This window comes from Nipponia nippon, unplaced genomic scaffold (genome assembly GCF_047370975.1).
Source record: "Nipponia nippon isolate SJK-2023a ecotype South Korea unplaced genomic scaffold, ASM4737097v1 scaffold_2, whole genome shotgun sequence".
Classification (NCBI taxonomy): domain Eukaryota; kingdom Metazoa; phylum Chordata; class Aves; order Pelecaniformes; family Threskiornithidae; genus Nipponia; species Nipponia nippon.
In genome coordinates, this window is record NW_028262336.1 from 11,146,846 (window position 1) to 11,169,603 (window position 22,758).

Consider the following 22,758-nt stretch of genomic DNA (forward strand, 5'->3'; position numbering starts at 1 on the left):
TAGCTTCATGCAGTGCAAACAGCCCTACTGAACTTCAATCAGGCAGCTCACAGGGCGTAACATTAACAGACCAAGATTTTGTAAGTCTGGGGCTTAAAGCTGCAGTCTAGCTAAAAAAAGTACTTATTTGTACTGTACAATTTCTAATGACATATTTTCCTATAGGAGTAGTAGTGACTTTTGACTAGTATGTGCAATGATAGGGCAGTTATACTCATAATTGATTTTCCCATTGCAGAGAGGCAGTTGTACATATAAGCAAATACTTTTTCAATACCACCCAGAAGGAAGAAAAGGCTATTTTTATGACAGACTGTTTCTAGACAAACATAGGTATTTGACTGAAAATTAAATAGAAGCAGCAATCTTCAGTATGGGTTAAACCTTAGATAGTGCTCCTTTCAATCTCTTTCCTGTTTGGGGAGCCCTATGTATTTTCCAGTGGATGCCTGCATGGACGGATTAAATCTAAGCCCACTGGCAATCTGCTTGCTGGGTTTAGTTCCCTTCCATGGGTCCCCAAATGTAGTCCTTGGACCACTGATCCATGACCACAGGTTTTGGAATCACTACTGCAATTCTTCAAAATTTGGGAGCACCTTGATGTGCTGAGAGGGTGGAGGTATAATGCTGCGTTATGAATCTCCTCATAAATTCACCCCTCAGATCTCCTATCATGTGCCTTTCCTTCCCCACTGCAGGAACAGGAATTGCTAAATGGAAGTCCTCCTTTGCCAGGAAAAGGTGGAAAGCGGAAGGTCCTCCCCTCCCTCTCTGCTACCTGAGCCTCAGCGTGGAGCTGCTGGAGCGGCGTGAGCGTGCGGCCAAGCCCCTGTCCAGGCACACGTGCCCTGCAACAGGAATGCTGAGCACCAGAGCCAGCGTACAGCCATACTTCCCCAGGGGATTTTTCTCTGCCTCCAGCAAGTTTCAGCTCAAGGACTTCTGTAGTCCTTGAACCCAAAATGAGTGGGTTTGTTTTTAACAGCCCTCAGTTGTAATTTGTGGAATCGCTTTCTGAGTCCATGACAACATTTAGCACCATCACTGCCCTGGGGCACAGAGAAGCTCTTTGGCTGAGCAATTTGCCAGGGCAGTGGGCAAAGCAGGGCTCTTCTGTCTCTTTTGAACCTGCCACCAACTAGTTGCACCTGATGATCCCATTACCTGTGGGGCAAATATTACAGGCTTTCTTGGGCTCTTTTTTTGCTATTAATTTGCTTTCAGACAAAGGTTTGGAGAGAGAGATGGATCCTTGTGCCCTCAGTGACTGCTGGAAGTCCCCTCCTTCACGGATCAAGGGTGACAGTTTGGAAGTAGGAGAAGCAGATGTTGGATGCAGATACCCAAAGGGGAGGGCAAAGAAGAGCAGGAAAGGGGAGCAAAACAAAGCCAGAATGAGATCCTATTGCCCTCTGTCAATACATCCAGTGGTTAAGCACCAAGGAGGCAGAAAAACTGTGTAAGGCAATGGACAAAGCTGGTGAAAACAAGCAGGTACACCCTGCCTATGAATAAACTTAGGCCGCAAATCAGAAGATTTCCAGTCATGAGAAGAGTGAAGCTTGGAAACAGATTTTGGAAGAGCAGGGTCAACATTTACTACAGTTAAGGTGGAGATTGATTGGTTTATGCAGTAGCCAGTACTCACAGCAGGCACTATGGTGGTACCTACGCACAAGACCTTTTACAAACTCCTGTGTTGTTACAAAACAGATGACTCCACAAACCTGGCTACAACCAAAGGATTACAGTGGAGCAGAGCAGAACCTTCCATCAAAAACACGCAGCCAGGAAAGCATTTGCTGCTGCAAGACAAGTTCTTTGATGGTATGTCATATTTGAGATATGAGGGGGAGTTTCAAGATGTCTGAGGGGAACCCAGCACCTGGCAGCATTTCCAAAATGAGATGCAGTCTTACCAGCGTGTCTGTTCCGCTACTGAATCTCTGATGCTGAAAAAAGCCTGTGGCAAAACAGCATAAATGCAATATGGGTCAGTGGCATAGGTGTTGCTTTTGTTTATTAGAACGTGAAATGAGTTGAATAAGTTTTTTTCTGTTATGATTATTTGTGTGCGTGGGTGTAAACATGCAGTTGCTTGAGCTTCTGGTTAGGCTGTTATTGCTCAAGCCCAGCCACAGCTTTAGCAAACTAAACGCCCAGGGTCAACAGGGCAGCAAGTGGACAGGTAAAGGGGGGCTCGGTGTGAGTCTACAGTTACATTACAAGTAAGAAAGCACAACATTAGATGTCGAGACTTGCCCAAGCTGCAGATGGAGAGAGACTGCAGGCAGGGCGCCAGGACTCAAGGACAGACCTGCCACCTGGCCGGGAGGGCGAGCAGTCCCGGGGGCAACTGTCACCAAATGTGTATGGAGTTGGTTGCAGAGGTCTGGTCTGTTAAAAAGACAACAATAAACTTCTGAGTTGACAGGGCTGACAAGGGGGCTGCTGTCTGGACCTTCTGAAAGCTGAAAGACTCACACTTGTAGTCATAATTAAGGGTAACAGGGACTGATCCCCAAATTGTCTGACCTACTCAGTAATTCTTATTCATATCCAGCGCTGTATTTAGGGGCGCTCCCCACCATCGTCTAATGCTGTCCTTTCTTTCAGGAGCCCAGATCCACTGGCTGCAGCGGGGTCAACTGGGGACTGCAGTTTGGCCATGGTGCTTTCACTTCTGCAAGTATATTCTCGTAGCTTCCTCATGCAGAGTGACAGGAAGGCATCATGATGGGTAAGAGCTTCAATGAAGCCATCATTTTCCTTTTTTATTGCAGTTAAGCATTTTTGCTATGTAGTATATGTACTGTAGTTGCATGTGTTTAATCATCCACCCTGTCTCCTCCATGCTTCCAGGCAGCCTTTCCCCCCAGCCTCACTCTAGCAGCTCTCTTGGGCTACGTACTCATTCAGAAAGTATTGGGAATAGATTCTCAAACCATTTGACAGAGCATTGTTATCACTCAGGAAACACTTCAGAAACAATTTTTTGAAGCTTATTTCATGAGATGAAAAGCCAAGGAGTGAGCTACTTATCCGTGACTCCTTCAGTCATTTTAGTCAGTTCTCATTGTAATACAATTTTAGTGAGATGATGGGAGGAGATTAGTAAAGGCTGCCAGCTACACTCAAAGAGTTAAAAAATAATCCAAGTAATAAACTGTATTATAGGTATATCCAAGTCTGATCACAATATAGGGGCAAGGGCAGCTATTAAGAGAGAGATCAGGTTTTGCAGTTAAAACACTAGAAAGGAGGTAAATCTTCATCTTTCTGGCCACTTCTACACCGTCTCTTGGTGGTGGCCACCTGGGAGATGCAGAAAGTCTTCAAGGAAGGGAATGGGGGGCTGGGGCAACTGTGTTTGCAGCTGCCCTGCAGGCACATGTGTCTCTAGTCTCCATCCTCAGCAAGCAGGAGCAGTCCTTCCCATGCCTGTCCTGCCCTGCCCTATTGGGGGAAAAGTACCTGGGATGTGCTTTGCCAGGGATGGACTCCTGGGGTGGGTTTTACTGGGAAATGCAGTGCCGAATAGCAGCAGGCGGATACCTCTGTGCCTCAGGAAAGGCTCTGGCTGTGCAAGCCTTGAGGAGGGCTTTCTGCTGAAGGAGCTGATTGTGCCATGGGTTCGGTGCCTCCTGACGAGCCCTGGGGCTGAGAGGAAAGTGGGTAGGTTCCTCAGCACCTTTCGGGGCTCAAGGCGATCCCCGCCAGCTGAATGCTACACGGCGAGTGAAGGCATCCCTAGGGAGCAGGGGATCTCCTGACGGGCAGGCGAGTTGCCAAGCTGTGGCCGAGCACCCACAGCACTGGCTGGGCAGTTTCTGGGCCCTGATTTGTAACCCCTGGTGCCTCACGGTGCGCCGCCAGCCCTGCGAGGGTCTGCTCGGGGCTCTGCCCCAACCCCTCTGCCTCAGCTGGCCACGACAGTGGACACTATGTGGATTTGGGGATTATGGGGCTGTGCAGCTTACTGGGCTCCTTAGGATAGGTGATAAGAATGTGCAGAAAAAAATCCCCTTGCTACAGTACACCCTGGGTCGGTCCCAATTACTGCTGCTGGCAGGGTCCCCCCAGGCCCCTCTCCTGTACGCGCCCACCCAAAGACTGAGGCTGCTGTTTCTTTTTCATTTTCTCTTTGCTCGCAGTTTGGGTTCTCCTTCCATTAAAGAGAGGATTCAGCGGGTAGGGATGCATGAAAAATTAAAACGTGTTATTACTTATTCCCCTTTTGAACCATTTCCTTCCCCAAGGGTTATCTGCTTCTTAACTCTACCTGGTGACAGGGGCGCATTGTGCGTTGCTTTCATTAATCTCCATCCCACACAAACCTGGCTGCTCGGGGAGATTATCAAAATTAAAATATCAGGCTTTTGTCTGAAAACGTTTCTTTACCCATTATCACACCAAGGATTATGAGAGCTGAAAGAAACAGGGACATCGGTGAGGGGTGGGAGAGGGAGGGACAAGAATTTTTACGCAGGAAGGGGGAAGAGAATTTTTTTTAATTGGAAAATGTGGTGATAAAATCACAAAATTAATGAAGTGAGAGAAGTCAAGGTCAGTGCAGTACCTGAAGATACTTTAAGCACATTTTCTAGCTTGGTTTCTTATGAAAACAAGCCAGTCTGTGCACGTCTGTTTGCTTTGCCATTCCCCTCTCCATGATTTTCAAACCAATCAGCAGATTTCAGTCACACCTGAGAGAGGGCTGGAGGTTTCCTAAATAAATTCATTTCTCCCCTTTTCATAAAATAGCCACTGGCAGAGATATGGGACCAGGCTCAAGCAATTGCTTTGTTTTCCCAACTCACTTTCGATGCTCTTAGCTCTAACTTTTAAATCGTGCACAGCACCCGGTGCGTTACCACCAAACCCTCTGTGGAAGGGGGGCTGCGAGGGAGAACGGGGCTCGTTTTATAACTAATGGGGTTGGTTATAACTAAAGGAGCAATTAATAGCTGAAGGGGAACTACTGTCTTGTAGTTCAGTTAAAAAAGTCGCTCAAGCAACAGAAACAAATCCACTGGAAAGACAGTTTCATTACTTCTGCGGCTCATAGAGCTCTTTGGTTTTTTTAACATTATAACACACCAAGCTAACGACAGCTCCTTAAAGCCTGGAGAATTGAACTTGGGAACGGGGAGTTCCTGCCCTGTGAATGGCTCCAGGAAAATGAAAACTCCTCGTCCATGTTTTTGCTCGCAGACGGATCAGCATGGGAGGGCAGGCACGCTAGTGTGGAAACACAGCAGGCGCCCGGGGGCCACGCTGGGCTTGCTGCGCGCTGCCCTGCTGTGCTCCTGGGGATGCGGGGAGGCGGGGGGCTGCTTTCGGGCCCCCAGACTGCTGCAAGCATGGGCTCGGGGGGCTGCAAAGCCAAAGGCACAGGCTTTCCTGGGGGCAACCATCAGTCCTCTGAACAGTGCCTTTGCAGGGGCAAGGCCACCGCTTAGCAAAAGAAAGCACGTGCGTGACAGATTATGAATAATTGATTCTGGTGACAGCGATTCACAGATGTGACATCATTGTTGGGTGCATTAGGATGCTGTGCATCCTTTGGGGGATATTAGGAGTTAGATGACCCAGGGAACGCAAAGATATTAATGCATAATTTATTTTATGGGGGAAATAAGAAACTAGAGCAGTCCATAAAATTCTGATCATATCCCATTTCTTTTGTTGTTTCTCCCTCAAAAGGGTGTTCCAGTGGAGACATTATATTCTTACATAAAAATATCAGCTTTCCACAGGGAACTTTTTTCTCTGTGAGCAAAATCCAAAGTCATTGTAACTTAAATTGAAAGCTAAGTCTTTTTTAATTATTGTAGCTCACTGAAGCATGAGTCCAAAAGTAACAGGTAAATCAAAAAAGAGAAGCCCAAAAGGCAAAACACGCCACTGAGCTTCATTCAGTGACTGGAAAACAGCTTGAATCCTGGTGCTCAAAGAATCCCTCTGAAGTTCAGTCTTGTAAAATCACACTTTCTCTCCTAACCCCTACACTAGTAGCATGTCCTGCAAGAGTATCTCTCTCTACAGAGGGGATTTGGTGGGGATATCACCTGCAGTGCCTGGCTGCTGGATGCTTTCTGAGGCTGAAAACCTCTTTTGATGCCAGCCTTTCTCTCGTCTTTGGTGGATATTCTTTGCTCTCCTTTTTTTGAGTGAGTTCTTTTGTTCCTCCTTTTTTCCCCTCTGGTTTTGTTCCTCTCCTTTCTCCCCTAAATTGCACAGCTTTCTAGCAGCTTTTATCCTCCCTTTCTTTTTTTCTTACAGATTTTGAGTGAAAATGACGAATGCACCTTTTAAGGGAGCAGGTTGCATGAAAAGTTTTCATTTTGCGATTGGATTAACTCTTTGATTGTCAGCTATCCCTCTATGTAGCACTTGGGGTAATAGGAATCACAAATTCTGTTCACCTTTACTTAGGATCACCTAGTTTGGTAGACACACTTCAAAGTTTATTCTTGCATTAATTGCAGACAGCGTGTTTTCCCAACAACACATCCATGGAAGTATTGCACTAAGTCTTTACGCATGGGTCATATATAATAAGGGTCATATATAATAAGGTTCTTTTGCTATTATATAGGACTTCAGTAGCTTTATCGTTAGATGCCACACAACTACAAGAGTCAATAACTGAAGCTTCTTTCTGATAACAGCCCCTTGGGACTGCCCTTGTGTTTACGTTTGGTATACTGTGTAAGATGATCACTTAAGCCCCCATTCAAAGCAAGCTTCTGCCAAATCAGAAACACTATGTACAGAAACACTTCAGAAGTGTTGTTCAACGTGGACTTTCATATCATGTGCAGTAGGAAGGCTATTCGGAGGGCAGCTTCATCAGACAGGGAAGGCTGCTGCTAAGGCTGGCGGTGTAACCTGAAGTCAACCCTCCCATCCATTACGCTGTGGTCACTGAGTCCTTGGTCACCACGGGGCTGAGGGAATTAGTGGGGACCAGAGGGGTAACTGGGTTATCGGGGATTTGCGGCAGAAGCTGCACAAGCCCCAGAGATCGGGGCTGCACCCAACAGGACAAGGAAAGACAGCCTAGCTAAAGCTGGGTACACCACTGCTGTGGACTTGTGTGTTGGTAGCAGATACTCAATTTCAGACAAGTATCTGTTCTTATCAGTGGAGCATTAGCTACCACATAGTGAGAAAGAGAGGATGTCTATATTTCTTAGCCTTGAGAGCATGTCTGTCTGGCTTGTAGTCTTTTTTCATTTCCTGAAATACAACTCACGAAGACCGTGAGCCAACATAACACAGAAGCACAATCTGTAGGGATATATCTGTGTACACATTATTAAGCATTAAAGGTAAAGTTAGATTAGCAATAACCCAAATAAAATGCATTGTGATTGAATCATTAATTTTAATAATAATAATAACCAGTACAATAATTTTGATTCCTTTTTCCTTTCACAAAGCTCTTATTATTCAGTGTGAGAATGATCAGAGAAGTAGAAAACATGACCTGCAATGAAAGATTGAACTAATTGGTTCTGTGCAATCTATGGAAGAGAAAATGAAGCAGAGACATGGTAATAGTTTTCAAATACATAAAAGGCTGCTGCAAAGAAGGGAGCCTTCTGTTTTCTGCATCCATGATAGATAAGACGAAAACCAGTGGGCTTTATCTGTGGCAAAAAAAGATTCTGGCAAGACATCAGGAAGCTCATTGGTTCAGTTAAGGGCAGTAAAGCTGGGGAACAGCCCACTTGAGGAAGGTACATCTGTAGGGTTCTTAAAGAAGAGGTTAGAGAAAAGTCCATCAGGCTGTCTGGCCTGCTGTGGGTGACATTTTAAGGTCCTTTCCACCTCTCTTTTCTATGATTCTACATTTTACATGTATTTATGAAGACTGTTTATGTGATAGAAAGCCTCCTGTCTCACAACATTACACTTAATGTCAATTCTGTCATTGGCATCTGTCAGAAAAGGATCAGGCCGATCAGGCCTTTCAAGAACTGAGTACAATGCAGGGATTGACATTGCTGAATGTTTTTTTCTTCTTCATATGTGTCAGGCCTTGCTTCAGCTTAAACTCATGGGATAATATTGTGGGTGAGTGATGTGTAGTACACACATTGTGTATAGTAGCCTCACAAACCAGAGCCTGGAATAAGAAAGTGTATTAATAATGCATCAAGCAGCTCAGTAGTATGCAACAATTCAAGCGCTTGCTGGCAGAGGCATTTTATATGGTCCCAGTACCATATCTTGGGAACATCAGGGATCAAATGTGCAATCATATTTTATAGATACTCTATTACATGCATCAGTAGAGTTACTCTGCTACCAAAGGATGACCAAGGGGGACCAGGGAAAAGCAGCCTCCCATACTGTGGGGTGCAATAAAAGTCTAGCAGACTTCTGTAGGATCACACAGCAGCTTTATACAAGGAGGTTGTGAGAAATGTCATGAGCAGTTAAAGTACAAGGGGAATTAGAAACCATGGAGGACAGTGGGTATGTTCACACCAGCTATTTTAAACTTTCCTAGATATTTAATTTTGAAGCTTTGAATTCCCCCTTGAGGGAATCAGTGTTTCTTTGCAGACCCTCTAAGTGACTTGGATACCTAAATTAGCTCCTAAGTTATATGGTATGAGAACCTCCCCCTGTAATTATCCTGGTATTTGTCTGCAATGCTATGTTTAACATCCCAGCTGATGAGCAATAATTTACTGAATCCAGAACTGATGATCCTTGAACTTCAGAGAAAGTTGCATCAGTAGCTGGATTTCAGTGACGTGGCTCACAGCCAGTTTCTGGTCAGAACGGTGCAGCCACTAGCTGAAATATCGAGAGGCGTGATCTCAGTATCTTGCAGTCTAGTGACAGCTTGTTCAAGGGAGAAGCTTGCAAAAGGAATATTACCTAGTTATAAAACCTGACTCTGCCCAGCCTTGATTCGCTTGCATTTGCTATTTCTCATATGGCTGGCTTATGTGATATATAAATGTGATATACAAAGCCTTAGAGCTACTTGCTATATAGCGTGCACCTGATTTGTGATGGACAGGTACTCTTTGTAACTGCAAGTTGATTAGGGACCAACAAACAGCCAACTGACTTGCAGGCTGCATGGCTGTAAATACTTGTTTCTCAAAAGAAAGTAATCGAAGAAGGAAGTGGTGTTTCTGAGTTTCACCCAGCTCCTACCTAGGAAAGCCATATGTGAGCTTGATAAACCGGGAAATCTGGAAGCACAGTGAGCCCTTGCAATGATTCATCTCTCTTTTAACATGATGGGTAATGAAATGCCATGGTGGGACAACAGTCCAAGAGCCTGTTTGGAGCAACCTCATTTGGCAGTGATTCTTTGCAGAGTCAACACCGTGTAAGAGCCCAACAGGCAGAAATCAGTGTGGGAGATGTGCATATTATCCTCTCATCACTTGCTGATTTACAGCACTTCACAGTTGTTCTAGCAGAGACACCCACAGCTTCCATTTCTTAAATATTTAAGCAGGAAAACTTCCTAGGCAGAAATTTCTACCCCAAGGTTTAAAGCACATCATAAGCCCACATCTGCTCCACATAGATGCGAGAACGAGGTTCCCTCAGACAAAGGTTTTTGGAAGCTATTAAAAGAATCCCAGCTTTTAGCCAGAAAATAAGCTGGTATTCAAAGTACTTAAGACATACGTCAAAGGCATTAGTACATTCTTAAAGTTAACCCCTTTCCTGGCCTTAATTGGTGTCTTTTTCTTCATATATATATATATATATATTTTTTTTTTTATAGCTACATCAAGGCCTGCTCCACAGTCCTGCAAGGTAAATGGAAGACTCCTACTGATTTCAGTAGGATCTCGATGGCAGCCTCGCTTGCTTTATCTTTAGTCATGGCAACATTAGCTTTAATATCTTTAAATAGTGTGTGTGCCAACCCTTACTTTCATTTTCTACTACCTCTCTGATTGATCTACATGGGGATTTGCTGTCATCTGTGGGTAACTGATGGACCTTGCAACAAAATTGTATTCCTTGGCTCTTAACTGTCAAGAAGCTTTATTTCCCCCCCCTCATTATTTGAAGGGTGTCCAATTCAGGCAACAAAGTAATTAAGGGCACTGGATTTAACATTGACTGTAACAGGACTATCCATCCAAATTTGACTTACATTACCTAATTTTGATTTTTCCCTGCAGAACATTTACAAGGCCAGGCAGGTGTATTATCTCTGCATACCATTCATTATCAAGCGTGACTGGGACAGGTGGCAACATACTGATGTGTGTTTAATGGAACAGACGTTCAAATGCATATTTCAAAACTGGGCAAATTATTTCCTTTGTAACGCTGTCAAATTATGAGCAGTGACAATTTCAGGAATATGCCATCTCATCCCAAACTGTGTCTCACCTTCATGTCTAGCATCTGCTGACCGGTATTTTATTTTCCAGATTTTTGTAGTCTTCACAGAAGCCTGCTGTCCATGCTTGGAAAAATCACATTAGTAGTCTCGGCCCGTAACTTACTTGTTTTGAACCAACAACATGTGGCCCTGCCTGGACTGAATGACCCCTGTGTGACTGTCGCCTTAGCCTTCTGGACCTTTTGGTCCACCAGCATTTGAAGCCAGTGGTAGCTGTATTTATCTCCTATGCTCAGCCCCTGACCTGGAAGTCATCCTTCTGCATGCCTGGGGCGACTGCCTGGTTTCAGAGGCAGTCCAGATGGCTGCAGCTGTGGATGGGAACATCACTGTGTCATTTCTCCTAACTAGGGACCCACTCAATTCATGTGTCCTCTTCAGAAAGGTGTCATCCTCCTAACTGTGTGCCTTCCTTCTCCTAGTTCAAACATGGAAAAGATTAGAGGTTTGCACAAGAAGTGGCGGCTTATTAACACTGTTGACTTTAGGTGTGTTTAGATATTTAACCCAAATGCTGGTGGCCCAGTTCTCTACATAATCAAAGGAAGGAGGTGTGCATATCCAAGTGCCCAAAGCACTCTTTGGTAGATGGTATAAATGCTTCTTTGCGATTTCCACACTTACAGCTTTTTAGCTTTCAGTCAGTGCTAGTGATGCCTGAGTCTCTAGTCCTTCAGACCTGGATCCAATTTTCAGTTACTTCAGCTGCAGCAATTTAAAACCCTCAGAGAGTCTCATTGGTTTCAGCAGAATTATTCAAGCCTGTGTAACACAAAGGTTGAGCTCCTTTCTTAAAACAAGCACAACTAATTTTGGTCCATTTAAATTCTGAGCCCTTTGTGGGTCTGAGGGTCATAAGGGAAAAGACTCTTCAAAGGAGCCTGCTTTCATGGGGAGGGATGCACAACAGCCTGTGTGCCTGATGGAGGTCCCATGGAACTCAATGACCACCTGGCTGCCTTAATGTTACAGTCAACTGCAAGTCTCTGCCTGACCTGAAACCACAAGTAAGGTGTTTTATTTTATCATCACCATTGTAGAGGCATAAGGAATTTTTTATTGAACTGAAAACCAAAAATAGGTGAAATTATAAATATTATGTAAGTCAGTTTTCATAACGGCAATATTCAGAACTGTTTAAATGAGCCAAGGTATTTGTAGTAACTGACCTAATTCTTTAATATCTTGAACGGGGATATTTTTAAAAAGAATTGTAATTAAATGTAGCTAGAAGATGTATATTTAACCAATATCAGATATTTCAGAAATGGAGTTACTTGTAATTCTATGTTTTAAATACTTCTTGATTCCTTTGAACTTTATTGTCAAATACATAGGAAGTTAATGAAGATATTTCCTTCAGAATCAGGTCAGAGTGAGTTAAAACAATACAATTTATAAAACAATATCCATTGACATAAACTCCTCGCAGCTCTGAAATCTTAATGCCACAGAATATTGGCAATACTTTTAACTATATTTCATCCTTCCCTTCACTTGTGACTTTCTTTTTGCCTAATCATGTTCCTACCCTACCAGCATAGTCACTAGATGTATTCACAATCTGGCAGGTGTCAAAAGAAATGTCAAACCATGGTACAAATTGGTTTTAGACCACCTGAAACTGATGGAGGGAGTGGAAGCATTAGGCATTTTGAGCAGTATGGGCCAATAAAAAGGACTCAAGAAGAATCAGTGACTATTGGGCAAGTTGGGTAGCACGTGGACCGAACACTCCAGAGATGTAAAGGAAAAGGCTTTACAGACATTTTATTAAATGGTAATGGAGGCAGGCCCCCCCCCCCCTTTTTTTTTTTTTTTTGCTTTTGTAGGCTGGAAATTAGTAAAGACAAAAGAGGGTTTTGTTCAGTGCAAACACTGAACAACTGTTTCATATGGGTGCACTACTACTTCCAGCTAGCTGTCTACCTGAAGGACCCTAAGCTGGGCAGGCTGACAGCATTTAGCATGTATTTCCGCTACAGCTGTCACTCATCAAAGCTTCTGATCTTTAACTTCATGTCTAAACATGTGTGCTCTCAGCTGGTTTAAGACATTCAGCTCTCATGCTTTGGAGTAGTTTTAAAACGGGTCGTAAATAGACAAAGAATCAAACAAATGCAGCAGAATGCTAACCTGGAAAGAGAAATTCTTGGTCAGATCCCCTTTTTTTCACGCTGCGTGTCTAACATAACGTCAGCTGCTTCCTTGAATTTCTTCTGGATTCAAGAGTGGTGCAGAGATGATGATACCATGAGAAATAAATAGCTAAGAAGGTTTGGAAGCATGTGAAAAAAAACTTTGTAGAATTGTTTATACCAGCTTTAACACTAATAAGGAAATTGACCTATTAAAAAATGCCGATCAACCTTAATCATCTGACTGGTGGCTTAAGTGATCTTCTTATTCACAGATATGAACAAGAAGAAAACGCAAGAGGTTGAGAGTTAATGAGCTGCTTCTGTGCAGGTTCTCGATAATCTTTGGAAACTCAGAAGCAATTGGGAGAAAACACTTTTAGTTCATTCCTTTACAGCTACTTGGCGATGCTCTGCACACAATCAGCATTTGGATGATGTCCTCACCTCAAGCTTCATGCAAACCAGAGAGCCCTTCCTTAGAAAACTGCTTTATCTTTTAGACACTTGTCTTTCCACTAGCTTTCGTGGGTTTCACTCAAGGAGAAGTCTCCATTTTGCCTGACAAAGACTGGACTAATTGCTACCAATTACTGGAAATTTATTCAGCAACCAAATTATGTCAGCAAACACCCATGCAATAATTCTTTAATCCTGACTCAAGTCATTTTATTCTCTAGGAAGGTCACTATTATAAGGAGTTGACTGTAATTTGTGTGCTTTATTTTCTCCATGGAGAAATTCATTAGCTAAGATGCCCACCTTTACTTACTACAATTCAAACAAACTGGAGATTAGCTGGTTCCTGGGTAGCACAGGTCTGACCCCATGTGCTGAACATGAGGCTCACACAGATGATTTGTTGCGCTGTTGTCTGCCCAAATGTTGCTGGCAGCTTGCTTGCTGCAAGTTGTTTGTCTCAGTTACTTGATCACAATGTACCTGCCTGGTGATAAACTGATTTAAATGGGCACGCTGCATGACTCCACGATATCTGCAAGAGTCTCTTCAGAAAAAAATGAATACGTAGCACGCCACGTCTCACCCTCAAGAAAAAGACTGAACTAGACCCAAAAGAGCCAAACAGCCAAAAGGCAAAGTCAACCATGAAGGACCCAGCCAAAAAACCCGGAAGATGGGAGCTGTTGACCTACCCCAAGCTGTAAATCCCAAGGCAAGGATGTATCTTACTGACCAACAGTATGCCATAAATTTCACTGCCCATATGGCACAGCAAAGAAACTTTGTGCTTGTCCCCCCTTATTTTCAAGCAAATAGCTATACATGAGCAATCAAATGGTTCTGTAAACCAAGTAGCCTATAAAGCCGGGTAGGAGTATACATCAATCAAACAAACCTGGCTTATGTGCAGTGGGGAGGAGAGTCTGGACTGTCTGGTCCAGGTGGTCACATAAAGCAAAAATCTTGATTCTCCATGGCAACGTAATTGTTTGTGAAGTATTGTCACTTGATCTCAAAGATCCTTTTTAGGTTCACTCAGAAACACTGTCTTCATAGGGGTCATGTTTGGTGTGAGGTACAAGTAGGTGGTTTTGGGGAAGGGTAACAGTGCGATGCTGAATGGTGGCTGGACCCTCCCCTCCACTGCCATGCCTTCACCCGCAGCCTGTGCTGTCCAGCTGGAGCCTGTGCTAACAGGACCACTTCTCCCTGGCTTTTCTTCTTCCCTTACAAACAGGGGCCATAAATACTAAGAGCATTCAGCTCACATAGAGAAAACCTGAATTCAAAGAGCAAAGTCTGTCAGGCTGAATAAAACCAGAGGCTGTCTCAGTGCATAAGTGCAGCTGTACCTTTGCCCAATTTACAGTACATTTTGAAACATACTTAAATAACAGTCTCTTTCACTGCAGTCAGTTATAATGGTCATTAGAGTACTCTGCATCAGCTTTTCTTGATGCTCTCATGAGCCTGAATAGTAGCAATTTATTACCCACGGGGCCATGCAGCTTCAATCTCCAGTGGCACAATGAGTTTTCTTTCATTACTATAGAGACATTTTGGTATGTTCATTCACCTTCCCCGAAGACAGAGAGACTGCCCTGGTGAGAATTAAGTACACAAATGTTCCACACTGCATGATACACCTACCAAATTTTGCCCTGCTGTTTTGCAGAATTTAGAAACAGACCGAATCATTTTCTGAAACCTGACTTCACTACACCCTCGTGCCCCCAACAAGCTGGGTAACGCGAAGGGTCCAGTTATGTCTTTCCTAGTGCAAGCAAAACCAAAAAGGACACTCTGGAAAGCAAACACCTCTTATGTTCTCTGAGACAAGGGTCACCAATGAAGCAGAGTAATTTCTTACCCAAGTGATACACAGCTTTTGACGTTGTTAGGGACTCAGGCCTCCTTAAAGGCAATGCTAAATGGTTTCTGCAGTCTCATAGGCAATAAGAGCATACCGAGTGCTGGTATGACATGTTCTTCTGAGTCATCCACTTTTCTTTGAAAACTCTGCCTACATTTGAGCTATTTATTTAGGACATACTCTAACTGTAGACAAAATGTAAGCTAATTTATTTTTCTTTAGTCAGTCTGTTCCACAATCAAAATCTTATTGCTCCATTTTTAAGCCGTTCAAGCAAAATAGAGAGAATATTACATGAGGTTCACCAATAGGATTCCCAAAGATTCCCAGATTCTTCCAACAAATCAGTGAATACCGGAGTGATTTATAAAAAGGGAAAACACTGTTAATAAACTATTGCAACGCATTGGAGTTTTATTCTTCAGGCTGAGAGGTGACTGAATAATGAGTCAGTCATAAAGTTTGTGGCCTGTGCTAAAATCAGACAGGGATGAGTTGCCTGTTCTAATGTACTCATTAGGAACAGAGTAAGTACATCCTGGTATGCTTGAATAGAACAATTATTTTCTGCTGCAATTGAAATGAATTATCAAATGCCAAGTGAAAAGCTCTGTTCTGAGTCATCATTCATCAGGAAAGATTTGTTGATAGCATTATAAAAGTTTGCAAGATCAAACGTTTGTATAGGAATGCATTCTTCATGCCAGCAATCAACACTTGCAGCTCTTTAACACACCTGAATGAAGCTTGCTTTCATCTTTGCTACCAGTACTTGGAATATAATTTAAATTATCGCTATCAAGATACAAATACAGCACTGTTGCATTCACTGGTATTTACTTCACCTTTTTTGAATTTTCCTGAGTGGCAACATTACGCAAAACCAGCAGACTGCAGCGTGTGGCTGCTGGGAACCTCAGCCAGGGCGTCCTGAGGAACTCGGAAGGGAGCCCATGGGCAAGACACAGCCAGCTGCAGACCTGTTTGTGGTAGGCAGGAAATCCCGAGGGCCTAAAACCCATCTACTTCTGTTCAAAGGTTAAAGTGACCTTGCCCAGCCAAATGGCAGTGAGGTCTCTGCTTCTCCCTTAAAGGTCATAGTGCAAGCTGCAGTATGTGTGGTGTTGGAAAACAAAATTAAACTCGCCCTACTACAGGGCACTTATTTTCAAAAGACAAAAAGAAACAGCAAAAGCAGGCTAAAAATGAATCGTATCAAATTTATCATAGTTCTACTGGATTTCTTCTTATTTAGCTAAAGACAAAGTTGATTTTACTGCTGAACTTATAAGCTTTATTAAGTAAATTACACTGAAAGATAAGAAGCTATGGAAAGTAAAATTAAGAAAAAGAGGGTTACATTATACTAATAGAATTAAATCCTGGGATTTAACATGTACAGTTTAAAATTTTATCAAGTACAAATAATCAGACTTGTTAATTCATTTCTTCTAGGCACAAAATGGCAATTCTGCCAAAATGATCTCCTTGGCACATAGTACATGCACTACCAGAACTAAAATGGTGGCTCACATTGTACCATTTCTTGCATGTGAGGCATGCACACATGCAAGTCTCAGTTGCAGGTTTTCACTCCCTAGAAAACAGCTTTGACTGAGAGATCTTTCAATGCCTAGTAAATAAATCCTGTATTAAAAGCATGTACACATCCTACAGTTCTGCTATTAATGCTTTCAAGTCACATACCCAATGGTTAACTGTTTCAGGTAAAACCAGGTAGGCACTCAAGAGCCATCTAGTCAATCTGGCCCACAACTTATGTGGCCTCTCTGTACCTCCCACATCTTGGCACCTCGTGGTCATCCCATTAGCCGCAACCCTCTCCTGTGAGGCTGCTGGGACACTGCCTCCAGCTCTTGCACCAACCTGCAAGTCTTCGTCTTGCTATCTCAGGCCCTTCCTGGATTTCCCACCATACCGTGGCCACCTTTTTGCATGGTTTGCTTTACATTGCCTCAAATGCTGCTTTGGTGGCTGGTTCACACTTGTTTTTGCAGAGCCCTTATACTCGCCCCAGAATTTTTCTTTAAAATTAAAGGCTTGGGGGCTGGGCACCCCTTTGTTGCTACAAATCTTCATTTAGAAAACAGTTTGGGGGCAAAGTCTTCAGTCTGTTCTCCACAGCCGTGGGTCCCCCACTTAACATACTAGTGTGCTGTCCCCAAGCAGCTCTTGCAGCTCTGATCTAACATGATGAAATGAGGAAGAGCAGAAGGGGGAAAAGAAAAGAAAAGCTTAAGGATTCCCTCCGTAATGATTTTCCTGACTCACTATCTCTCATTCTAGTAAGGGCAAGTTCTCATCAGAAAAGTCTGAGTCCTTGAAAATACCCTGGAATTTAAAGATAATGAATAAATAAATACATAAAAATTGTAAAGGTGCAAAGGCAGTTTCAGAAATTTTGGGGAGAAAATGAAGGGGAGCAAGGGGGTAAGGGGCTAAGGAAGCCCTTCCCCCCAGACCACGCTCCTGTCCTGCTTACTCCTCCGGTTGCCGTTTGTCGGAATGAGAATCACGCATGGCTTAAAATGGTCCTGATCCTTACGTAATGCCAGACTTTTTGGTTGAAAACTAAAGCTATAATTCAGACTGGGGATTAATACCTCAACAACTGATGAAGTAATAAATGACACATTCAAAAGAAAGCTGCTCTACGCAGCTTCAAAGCAATCCTGATCAGATTTGGGGCAGTTCTGCAGTACCAAAAGCCAGAATAATTTCCTTGAAATTTTCTTTTAACTCTCTGTAGGACAGTGCAGGGCATTTGAATAAGGGAAAGCGCTCTCCTTTCAGGCTCGCTAAATAAGAGCCGAGCCCATATGTAAGATAATGTTACCATCTACTGGACTCGGGGAGGAATGCAGCAGAGCCGGACGAATCCCGCCGGCTTTGGCTTTAGGGAGCCGCGAGTGGCCCACCAGCATCCCTTGCTGTCACGGGTGACTCTCCAGGAGCATGGACAGGAGGCTCGGTCCCCAGCGGTCACCCTGCAATGGCCACGCACTGGGGACACGGGTCCCAGCTGTAGTGTCGGGCGCTCTTTCAGATGCTAGGATTGAGAGCTGGCCTGGAGGGCCAGGAGGCATTTGCTGGAGGCTTACTTGGGAGCACCAGCCTGCAGGGCCCAAGATTGTGATCCCTGCTGGGGGCATCCCTGATAGGGAAAAGAGCTAAGTCCATGTCCCCAATGCTCCCATTTGGTCCCAAAGGAGCTGTCTGTCTCCATCTCCCCTGCCCAGCTACACTCTTTTATGAGCAAAGAAAATCCTATAACACCAGCTTAATTAAAATCAAATGACAAAACCAATCTGGTCACTGCTTTGTCCATCCCTAAGACCTTGGCTCTGTCTCCAGCCACCTGTACAAGGGGTCATGGGGGGCTGGGGACACTGAGTGCCCGCAGCCCGCCTGCCCCAGCCGTGCGGAGCCCTCACAAGCTGCCAGCACACTCTGCAGAGACGTGCCCAAGAGCTGGACGGTGGCATGGGGGGATTCCCAACCACCTTGCAGCACACCAAGCCCGCCCAGGGACAGGGTGCTGGCTTAGGGAAGCATGTAGTAAAAGGGAGGAAGACTTAAGCGTGTTAAAGCTTGGCAAATGCTCGAGTGCTCTCTCTGGATCAGGGCCAGCACAAATGGGCACACCAGCATGAGTTCCTGGTGCCTAAAAATGCTATACTGCACCCTGTACTGTCCAGACCAGCAGCCGAGTTTTTGCTTGGGATCTTCTATGCTTTTAGGAAAAATTGAGATAAACATTTAACACATTTTCTGTTTCCAGTCATTGGAATTAAAAAATGACAGAGAGTAATTGCTAGCTGGAACAAATGACAATTTTGTAATGTCTCCCAGTTGTCAGAGGAGGAAGAGCGATACAACACAGCTCAACATTTTTACAGCTGGAAGAAAAATTAAGAAGTTACTTTAAACTGATAGGAAGAGTACTGTGCACGGCGAGTTGCTACATTTCAGTCAACTGGCACATACCCCTGTGCACCAAAATTGCTTTGACAAACAATGCTTCTTGGGAACTGACTGCAATGTATCTCACCTCATCAAAATCACTAGCACATCCATCGGTACTTCTCAGAACAAGTATCAAAGCTCAAGGACTGTATATTATGTTAAGCAGTTTAATATTGGATATAAAACAGTGGCACTGGTGCTGGGGAAAAAACTGCAGCATATTTGAAGAGTAATGCCAGCTGAGGGAGGTCATGGGCAATCAAGGAGTGGGGGAGAATTTAATATTTAACTTTCTCTGCCATCTGCAGTATTTAATCACTTGATACAATACGTAGTCCTTGATCTTTGATATTTGGAGTACCACAGGAATTGTCAGATTTTCTGAAGCATCCTTTTCCATCCAAAGGAACATTAGGGAGAAAGGATCAGTCAGTAATTCTCTGGCTGAATGAAATGCTAGAGAAAAAAACTCAAATAAAATAATGTAACTACACTACACAGTATAGCTGCTGTCTAATTTTCAGACTCCAGGCACTTACGTGTGCTTATGCCACACCTGATAGTCCATTCAAGGTGAATCTGCAGAATAAAGCCATGATATTGAAAATCGACATCTTCTGTGCATTTGCTATGAATGCTAAAATTAAAAAACAAAGGACTGATCTTCAGTGCTGCTATCTAACTAAACCCTGCAAGATTTGTGTTTTCATCAATTTATTGAGTTAGAGTGAGATGTGGTGTTGTGGCAGATACAGATTTATTTAGAGGAAATGGACACCTGAATTGTCAGGCTATTTATGTACCTTGCTCTTTTCCAAGTGCTAATTAGCATTTTTTTTTTTTCTTTCCAGGGCATTTTTTGCACTAACCCAACCTCTGTATTCCTCACTTTCATCTAGGGTTGAGATACAGATAGATCACAGACGCTCATCTTCAGCAGCTGCATGCATGTATGAACCAAAGGGAGTGAAAAACACACGAGGGTGTTTGGAAGACTCATGTCTTGTTCTCCAGCCTGTGCCAGGACATATACCCACAGAGAGGAACCAGTGACACTAACGAAAAACTGGGGTAGGTGACACAAGCCCGGTTCCCTCATTCTGTAATATAACACAGTGAATGCAAGGAGCACGGGGCTGCCGTTCCCGTCCATCTTGAGATAGGGAGCTGTCTGCCCCTGAGAAGGAGGTTATGGATACTCTCTAACCTAAGGGCTAGAAAAGGAGAGCTACTTCTCATTCGACCAAAAGTCTAAGAGGTTCAGATAAATGGTGAAAAGGAGTCTTTTATATCCCAGTTCCTAGTCTGGATCAACAGAGTCACATCCAAGCTCCTTAGCATTGCCACTCCCAGGGGGCCGGCAGCAGCACATTGGAGCGGGGAGGCTCTCTGGTCAGAGTTATAAAGAACAAACGATCACCGTGTCCATCAGTCCCCAGTTTACAATCTCTGAGCGCAGTGCAGGCCAGAGGGCTAAAAATCCCGTAGGCATCAGCAGGACAGGCAGAAGAACAGGCAGAGCTCAGCTCAGGCCATGCTGCTGCCTAGAAGTGTGTGCCTGATTAATCCAGTTGCAATTGTTTAAGGCATGAAGGCACCACACCAACACCACTCTTCTGACATTTTCTTTCCTGTGTACTCTTTGGTTCTCTGGTAGTCTTTGCCTCAGTGACTTCTTTAAATTCTTTGTAGATAGCTTTCCCACATTCACTGATCAGACTCGTTCCTCAGCACTGGCATTAGCAGAGAACATTTAAAAGTTACTCCATATCTTCTGGACCTTTCGATAAAGAGTTGACCCTGCTCGAGGGTAGGAAAATGAACTGTGTGCTTCTTGGTTTTGTAGTACTCTGTGTCCCACAAGTCTTCGCAGCACAACCACATTTCTTGCAGATGAAAAACACTAAGCAGTTCCCTGCAAAAATGCACAAGACAAATGGCAGCACATAGAGACACTGGGTTCCTGGACAAAGAGCTGCAGGAGCAGAACCCACCAAGTTTCACAGGAAGGAGAAGCCCTTAAAACCAATTGAGGAATTACAAGAAATCCTTCACCCAGTGCCACACCGTTTCTCAGCCTTTTCATCCAAGGCTTGATTTGCTTCAGCTTACTCATACGTGGGGTACATACATCTGAACACCTTTTCCAGGAAGAGAATGAAATGTGCAAACTCATAACTACAATAATAAGAATGCCTAGCTCAACTATTGTGTAGATAAGAAAGCAGGCATCAGAGAAAGTGCATTTCATTCAGATAATTAGATCCCGATGACATTTTCTGTGGGAGTAAGTTAAGGAGAGCCAGTGATTCTAGCTGTTGTTCAGATACCAAGAATGAATATGAAGTAATTGCAGCTTACCATAAATAAAGCTGACATGGAGCAATGCTTATTTTAGTCATGACTTTATTTTTGCAAAGACTGTGAAGATTAACTTTCACTGGGAAAAATCACTCTTCCTTAAGTTAACCTAATGATTTTTCACGGCCATGTTGTTGCACTAGCTAATCAAGCCACATGACACACCAGGGCCAGGTCCAGGTCCCAACAAAATTCAGTAAGCTGGTGGGAAACAGGGAGCCCTGGTGGACCGTCTCAGTGGTGATGAGGGGCAGGTTAGGCTGGCTGGAAGAGTGGTGGGTTCTCAGGGGAGTGCTGGGTATGTTTGCCCGTGGGCCACATCTTCACGAAACATAGTGAAATGTCCCCGCAAACTTTGCAAAGACCTGGCTGCGACATGCAGAAGTCAACAGGAGTTTTGCTACAGCTTTCAATCAGTGCAGCCTACAGTGATGTATCTCCAGGGCCAAATGACACTGGGAAAGTTGCTCTTACAGTATTCATTTTTCATACGATGATAGGCATATTGTCTAGTAGTTACTGCATACAACTGATTGCCAGGACTCCTGGACCACAGGCTCATCCTTCGCTCACTAGCTTGCCACACGGCTTTCTCACTTCTCTGCTTCCTTTCTACAGGGAAAGGTTTTACTAAAGGTTGTGAAACTCGGTATTTGTAAGATACTGGAAATCCATATGCAAAGGCCCTCCACACCGCAAAGGCAAGGTTTTTTGTTGTTCAAAACCTTAAAGATATTGTGCAGGGCTCTTTTTTTTAAATGAAGCCATCAAAACGTAGACAGTATACACTAAACTATTCCTTCTAACACCTTAGTCAGATAGTGTAAAGATGGTTCATATTAACCATGTTTGGAGTGGGAGCTTTCAGCAGAAGGAATCTGCTGGGAGTCTTTGCAAATCTGTGTAAGTACAATGCACAGATTGTGGCTGGCAAATTAGGAAATAGCCGGGTTTTTTTAATGTAGATGCTAACAAAAGTGCGCCATGTCTCTCCCAGATGCAACACCATTCATCTTTGTAATTGCATTACAACAGCACAGTTGTGGCACAAATCTTTTTTCTGTCTACAGATTAGAGAGCTGGCAAGAAACAAAGGTGTTGAGATGGTGATATGTAGGTTCACACAAAGAACAAGGAAACATGTGGCAGGAGAGAGGAAGAAGACACTAGCAAGGATACTCTTGGACTTTTCCATGCCAGAGCAACAGAGATGCCACCAGCTTAGCCTCAAGCCCAGACACAGTGGGGCTCAGAGGCCTCCAGAGCTCAGGAACAAACCCCAGTCACCCCAGAAGGATCCTGGACCCTCTCAGAATAATTAATCTTCAGCCCAGAGACCGCACCAAGGTGGTAAGAAAACTGAGGCAGAAATACAATTCCGTGCTTTATTGTTCTTATCATTCCTATATTGTATTCATTGTGCTGCTAAGTAAAGAACAATAGTGGTTTAAGAAACGCCATCCCTTCCCAATGAGAATAAAATACAAGTTATCCAGCATAATTTGAGGACAAGTTTAAAATGTGCCTAA

The 22,758-nt window shown here is 43.8% G+C and overlaps 1 protein-coding gene across 1 annotated transcript; it reads left to right on the forward strand.

The window, feature by feature from the left end:
- Window positions 1-1,387: 1,387 nt before the first annotated feature.
- On the forward strand, window positions 1,388-20,857 carry LOC148055653 (uncharacterized). The gene is made up of 5 exons (XM_087758563.1): window positions 1,388-1,830; window positions 2,620-2,743; window positions 9,776-9,807; window positions 19,768-19,939; window positions 20,762-20,857. Exons 1-4 carry the CDS (start codon window positions 1,662-1,664, stop codon window positions 19,782-19,784), a joined length of 342 nt encoding a protein of 113 aa, XP_087614689.1. The 5' UTR covers window positions 1,388-1,661; the 3' UTR covers window positions 19,785-19,939; window positions 20,762-20,857.
- The last annotated feature ends 1,901 nt before the right edge of the window (window positions 20,858-22,758 follow it).

Bases quoted from the DNA above. Each gene is read 5' to 3' on its own strand.
- LOC148055653 (XM_087758563.1), top strand. From the start codon at position 1,662: ATGGTGGTACCTACGCACAAGACCTTTTACAAACTCCTGTGTTGTTAC. The intron at 1,831-2,619 runs GTATGTCATATT...CCTTTCTTTCAG, and splicing joins GCAAGACAAGTTCTTTGATG to GAGCCCAGATCCACTGGCTG. The intron at 2,744-9,775 runs GTAAGAGCTTCA...TTTTTTTTATAG, and splicing joins ACAGGAAGGCATCATGATGG to CTACATCAAGGCCTGCTCCA.